The sequence below is a fragment of the Lactuca serriola genome, chromosome 5 (genome assembly GCF_051521515.1).
Source record: "Lactuca serriola cultivar US96UC23 chromosome 5, Lser_US96UC23_V15, whole genome shotgun sequence".
Taxonomy (NCBI): domain Eukaryota; kingdom Viridiplantae; phylum Streptophyta; class Magnoliopsida; order Asterales; family Asteraceae; genus Lactuca; species Lactuca serriola.
Window position 1 is genome coordinate 306229784 of NC_136412.1, and position 6969 is coordinate 306236752.

At 31.6% G+C, this 6969-nt stretch overlaps 1 protein-coding gene across 1 annotated transcript; it reads right to left on the reverse strand.

Annotated features, from left to right (window-relative positions):
* Positions 1–1052: 1052 nt before the first annotated feature.
* On the reverse strand, positions 1053–6262 carry LOC145054851 (putative serine/threonine-protein kinase WNK5). The gene is made up of 7 exons (XM_079003114.1): positions 5495–6262; positions 3667–3932; positions 2994–3217; positions 2757–2914; positions 2245–2569; positions 1771–2151; positions 1053–1667 (listed from the first exon to the last, which is right to left on the reverse strand). Exons 1-7 carry the CDS (start codon positions 5582–5584, stop codon positions 1300–1302), a joined length of 1812 nt encoding a protein of 603 aa, XP_078859240.1. The 5' UTR covers positions 5585–6262; the 3' UTR covers positions 1053–1299.
* Between the last annotated feature and the right edge of the window lie 707 nt (positions 6263–6969).

A 6969-nucleotide genomic window follows, 5' to 3' on the forward strand; every position in this document is an offset into this window, starting at 1 on the left:
GAGGCATGAACTTTGTAAGCAAATCTACCTTATTTCAATTTTTATGAACTTTAAGAATAGTGATTTCATTTGTGTCGACATAGCTAATGTAATGGAATTTCCATGAAATATGTTATCTCCTTTTAGTTATTTTCGGTTCTTTTGCAAGTACCAAAGCACCAACAATGATAATATATCTACATAGGGTTTTCAATGTTAGGGACTACACTTAATTCAACAATGAAAATCATAATCCAAATAGGTTCATGAGTTGTTTCTTAGGCTTTACTATATTCCGATTCTCTTGTAGACTACACAACTAGGCTCAACTTTCACCTGCTCTAATCCACTGTTCCTCTATTCATGATGAAGATATAGTTGATCAATTAAGATCAAGAATCATCTCAATTAGTTTCTAAGTTTGAATTTATGTAACACTTTACATTGCGGTCCTTATCCCAATCTACATAAACTAAGAACATATATTTAGTCCTTTGTAAGTATGTAAGAATATTCTTGACATGAATCTATTGAGATTCACCTGGATTGATATGTATTATTCATGCTTAAAGCATACACCACATCTAGTCGAGTACATAAGATGACACATATGATGGATCCGATGGTAGAAGCATAAAGGACTCCAATCAACGTGTTTCACTTTAGCAGTTCTGTAGGACATTGCTCAGGGCTATGTCATGTTGCATTGACAAGGTTCTATACTTGGAGTCTTTCATATTGAATCATTTCAAGATTTTTTTCAATGTATTTAGTTTAACCGAGACCAAGTAGCCACTTAGATCTATCCTTATAGATCTTGATTCCAGGGATATACGGTGCTTCTCCTAGATTATTCATAGTTCCAATCCAAGACTTTGATGTTTATACTCTTTAGAATATCATTAATTATGAGTAGTATGTTATCTACACACAAGATCACGAAGACAACAGTGACTTGTCTCATTAGCATGAGATGTCGACAAGGAGGCTGCATGGCATCTTTGAAGTCACCACAAGATTCCAACAAGGTAAACAACATTGTGGTAATTCAGATATCAAATGAAACATCTTAATTGAACATTACATATATCACAGTAATTTTATTGCACCAAAGTTTCATATTACATATGCAACTTTTGGTTGAAACTATTTGCATACATGCTATCATGATTTACACACCATTAACATTACAAATATCACATCATTAATCAAAACCACAAATCTCACCCTTCAAACCTTTATTTCTTTGTACAACTTTATATTTGATTATAGTTCTCCTAGAAAAGTCGTTGTTGTTCATCCTAAACCACTTCCTGGAACTCACCAAGTTGGCTCATGGTAGCCAATGTTCTCAATGGCAGCAACAGTCTTGAATAAACGACGCTTGTGAATCTCCTCTACTAGGGAACGGTGAAGCAATTGACTGCGAATATCAACCACTGATCGTGTCCTCCTTATATTCCTATGTTGGGTTGTTTCTTGGTGTACTTTTTGCCTACTGCATCTTGTGCTTACTCTCTCTTCACCACAAAACCTAGTAAAGCTCTCCTTCCCAACAAGTTGTTGGTCTTGTCTTATAGATGATCTCGAACCATATTCTTCTTCAATATCTGAGCAATAAGTGAAGTTTGAGTAGTTACATGAAGATGAACTTTGAGAATCCGTATCATCATTATTGATGGCTTTACCTACATCCAGTTCGTAAAATTAGATATTACCGAAACATATCTATCACAAGTCCCCACAGCTAACCCCATCTTGTAAAGGTATTACATCAGAACTAGAGTTTACCTCGATTCCAATGATCAAGAGTTGAAGAGATCATGGTATTATCCGCTTGAACATGTACTGCATCGAATCGTCTCAACAGGCTCTGGATAGAAGATTGAGATGATGATTGTGAGGAAGAAGAATGGAAAGGGTGAGGGGTGTTGTCTTCGTCGTCATCATCATTATCATCATCGTAGCAAAAGCTATGATGATGAAGGGTTTTTAAACACATTGTTTGTTTCTTCCAAGTCGGAATTAAAGTCACAATCTCTTTATTAATCATCTCAGCAATATCAAATGGGTCCCAATCGTGAATCTCCAATTCCTTCACCATCTCGGTTGCAACATCATGTGCTGTGTCACTTGCAATATCAAAGGGAAAATATATATTCCTTGCTATACCTATAATTTCATATAAATATACATTTAATGATCCAATTACGAAAATGTTGGTTTAGTATAACCAAGAAACAACTAATCTCTTCTATTGCATACCAGTTTTATCAGAAATGAGTACTTTGAGGAAGATAGAATCGTCTTCTACATTCATGGTGCCCGTGATCCTCATATCAGTAGTCCTTTTTGGAACAATATTGGGAAATGAAGAAATCATCTTTTCAGGTTTCTTTTCGATGAAAGTAGGCTTTTGGGTAGAGATTGTTGAGTTATTCATCGTTTGATCGATGTCCTCAACAAGAAGGAAAGGTTCCATCAATAGATCTCTCGCAGATGGCCTACTTGATGCATTTTGTAGGCATTTTCCAACAAACTCTTGAGCTTCTGCATCTTCAATCTGATAGAATGCTTTCGGCAACTTTCCCTGACAATTTGGAGTATTAATTTTTCAACATTTATAATTGAAATACGCTAATACACTTCAAAAGCCTATAGATGTTCTTTTATTTTCGAAATATGTTTTCTTTTTTCAAAAAGATTGGATTAAGACTCTTTTGGGAAAAGATGGAGTAACAAAGTGTCTAATTGTTGAAATCATATATCAATCATACCGAAGTGACTTTCTTATAAATTTGAGCTGGGTTGGAGCATTCACTATAAGGATATTCAGACGTAAGCATTTCCAAAACACACATGCCAAATGAGTAAATGTCCACAAGCTCATCGTAATCTTCTTCATACATTTCAGGTGCCATAAATTCAGGCGTACCTGTTTCATGCACAATAAAAGTTAGTAAATCTACAAGGAAGAAATAAGTAAGAGAAACAAGCATGTCAAGAAACTTTGCCTATAACGCTATGAGCATGTTGTGATTCACAAAGTGTCGCAGCTAACCCAAGATCCCCAATCTTTACTTGACCAAGATGGCCATTGATGAAGATGTTATCACATTTTAGATCTCGATGGATGACTGGAGGATCGTAGTTGTGCAAATAAGCTAGGCCTTCTAGGATTTGACGTGCCCAATCTTTAATCGCTTGTATGTTCACTCGCTTGTATTTCTGTCTATACCTGCAAAATCAAGGTGTTGAGAATATTAAGGATGTTACACAAGCAATAAAGGGTAAACAATAAAAAAAAGACACATAATGGCTTAATCGACGTGATCCAAAAATTTTGTTACATAATGTGATCGACAAGGTATTTAACTTTGAGTACATTTTTGTCGAGTTTAATTAATTTATGCCAATTTATATCGGTCCTATATTAAATAGGCGGATGTAAACATTTGAGTTTATCTTGAAATTTAATAGAAAATTTTGTTTGTGAGTTTTAAACAAGTAGAAGAAAAAGAAGAAAAGAACATTAGAGCTTACAAATCCTAAAGAAATGTAGTTATTTTCACACTAATACTAAAAGTTACCTTTAAAGAAATTAACTTCAAATTAAAAATTAAAAGCAATCATGTGGAAAAATATTTGATATAAGTCATGTGCTAAGGAATTAAGTTTAGTGATTACTCTCTGAGGCTTCCGGCAGTGAACATCTCCGTTATGAAGTTAAAAGTCCTCCTATCAACATCGATCCAAGATGTGTGAAATCGCATTATGGATGTGTGATTGAGGTTTTTGAGGAGATGGACTTCTGAATATAGGCGTTGAAGGTCCTCGGGTGATCGGAAAATATCATTGAGTTTCACTTGGTTCCAAGCCACTTCGAGTGCTAAAACCTCATCAAATGCCTTGTAGACTGTTTTGGTTGCTCCTTTCCCAAGAACTTCCTTGAACTACAAACAACATTAATGCCTCTTTCAAAAATTTACTATATAGCAATGTAATTTTTTTTTACTTATATGCAAAATTGTAAATGACATTAATCAGGAGCATAAAGATCGGATCCAATATAAAACCATTTTTGGGTTTTCAAGATTGTGATAGTAACATCCTACCAAAATCATTATAAAACATATAAAATACATTGTCATCCATCAAGTAATAAATATACTACAAAATATAATTTAAAACATAAAAAATATGTCTACAATACATCATCTCCCTTTCCCTATTTTAATAAAAGAATAGGTTTATTTTTCTTTTGTCGTATGTCATTTTATGATGCATCTTAATTAATATCATGCCACTTGTCAATCTATTGATTCTCCATTTCAAATTTTAAAATTTTCCACTCTAATTACATTAAATTAATAATATTATAATAAAAATTAAAATCAAATTAATACATATTACAAGGTCACACATTTTTTTAAATCAACGATTATAATTTTATATAACTAAAAATATGTCTTAATTAATAATTTATTTAAAATAATTGATTAATAATTTTGAATTTTTGGTATTAAGGTTTAATTAATTTTGTAACCGTGATTCCTACAAGTTATAAACTTGTTTAACAATAAACAATTAAAATTTATTTTCTAAAGTTTATACTCGATTCATTTAGTTAGCCCAAGACAAAATATTAAAAAATAATTAATAATAATGATCTTATTATCTACCTTTGATTTACCCAAAAAAACGATCCAAGTATGTTATCGGGATCGATTTATTTATATGAGATTGTAGAAATACGAATATTACGATTATGATCATGATTTTTTAACAATTTAGGTGCTAATGTCCTGCTAGTTATTTATTATTAATGTTAGATGTTAAAAATGGTGATAAAAATTATATAAAAGTAATCTAATTCGTATGATTTTTACCAGCATGTTTTTATAATCTTTTAACCTTTTTGTAGCAGCATTATTTGATGACCGGCTAATAAGTCTAAAAAAAACCATGTCGACCCAACACGTATACATTCTAAATTAAATAAACAAAAAACTGTTCCTCTAATAAATTATTAAACGTTAATTGATAAAGTCATAGAGACACCGATTACTTAAATCCAAATAGGAAAGGAATAATATAAATAAAAAATGAAACAAGATTACTTATATAATTATGCATTATTCCGACTATTAAAATGCTGGTCAACTTTCTAATGACATGAGCAAAAAAATTAAAATTAAAAAAATTAGTGATGAAGCCAGCTTTTGATACCGTCCGACGGTTTTTTTTTAGTTTCGAGTTAGTTATGAAAATTATAATCATTTTTTAAAAGAAACTAATGACTAAATCTTCAAAATTTTCATTAATATATTAATAAAATAAGATTAGTAGCATTATCATGTTCGTATGTTAAGAGTTGAGCATTTACTTCAATATTGTGCATAAACAGTATGAGTAATTTATGTTTTGAAAAACACAAATCTATCATATTTCCTATGATAATTAATTAATCCAAATATAAAGAATAAAACCCAAAAATAAAGAAAAAAAAACTTACACGTCCATATCGACCCGATGGATCCATTTCAGCGTACTCAAGTTGTGATTTTGCTCCACGGATGGAATCATTGCTTCGCGATCTGTACATGGTATCTTTTGAAGGTGATACAATGAACTATTTCTTTGTAAAGTAGCAAGTATTAATAACTAATTGTCCTTTAAACACTATAAAATTTAATTCTTCCGAAAAAATAAATGAAAACAAATAAAAAAAAAACAGAATTTGCTGTAAATAGTAACGTAGATGATTAAAAAAACGATGGGTAATCAAGTGCTAGATGATCGGAGGTCTCCCTTCATGGTTTTCATAAGGAAAAACACCAAAAACGAGCCAGAAAAGCATAGAGTAATCGATCCTAAGCATAATCCAAGCCATCACTGCAACTTCAGACCCAGAAATGTGTCCCTTAGAAGCCATTTAATTTGATAAATGAACCAAAAAAGATGGAGAAAATATATATTTTTCTATATATAAGAAATAAACTGGCTTTTGATTGATGAAATATTGAAGATTTAAAAGCTTAAAAGTTGACAAGAAATCTGGCCCCTGAATTTGAAAAATCTGTGGCCACGTTTGGGGAATGCCATTTGTGATTATTGATGAAAAAGAAAATGATTCAGAAGATTGAGATCTTGTAGAGATCAAAAAAAGAGATTTGGAAGCCAAAGAGAAGAGGGGGAGAAAGAGATGACTCTTTGAGTTGTTAACAAAATGAGTTGGTAGGTTTGTGTTTGCAACGACTTGATATATCAACAAATGATGTTATTATAGAAGGCATTAGAAACCTACCGAAATTGACACAGATAATATATATAATATAGAGAAAACTAGCTATTTGTTTATCCAAAGTCGATTGTGTAGTTTATCTGAGAGTGTAAAAGACAATATTATCCTTTGTATTGTATAAAATATTATAAATGGCTTTGTGATTAAATAATCATTTCATATAAATAGGTTCAGGGGCGGTCCATGCCTTTTTTTTTAGGACAAGAGGCAAAAATTAAAAAATAATTAAAGTAATAAAAATAAAAGATAAAAAGATTTATAAAAAAATAAATAATAAATAAAAAAAGATTTTTTTGGAACCGGCGGTTGGATCAACGGAAGTCACGCCTCCATATTTTAGGAGACGTCCCGAGTTCGAGACATCCCAAAGGGGCAGTTCGAACCCAAAGGGTTCAGGAATAACTTCACCACACAAAGAGGTTTTTGTGCAAAGGGATTCCATAGTTGTTAACAAGACTCGAACCCTTGCCCCCCATGTGGGTTATCAAAACCGGATGCATTATTATCAGCTAGCTGGAGGTCATTTGCTACGAAAAAAGATTTGATATAAGTTATAAAAGAAATTTATAGTCAAAAATGAAATTAAATATTTAACCAAATAAACTTAGAATATATACACTAAAATCCAAATATTTTCATCGAGTTGACAAGAAAATTTTAAACTTTATTTTTTTAACACTAAAATT

Bases quoted from the DNA above. Each gene is read 5' to 3' on its own strand.
- LOC145054851 (XM_079003114.1), bottom strand. From the start codon at position 5,584: ATGTACAGATCGCGAAGCAATGATTCCATCCGTGGAGCAAAATCACAA. The intron at 2,915-2,993 runs GCAAAGTTTCTT...TGCATGAAACAG, and splicing joins ACATGCTCATAGCGTTATAG to GTACGCCTGAATTTATGGCA. The intron at 1,668-1,770 runs GTAAACTCTAGT...AACTGGATGTAG, and splicing joins TCTTGATCATTGGAATCGAG to GTAAAGCCATCAATAATGAT.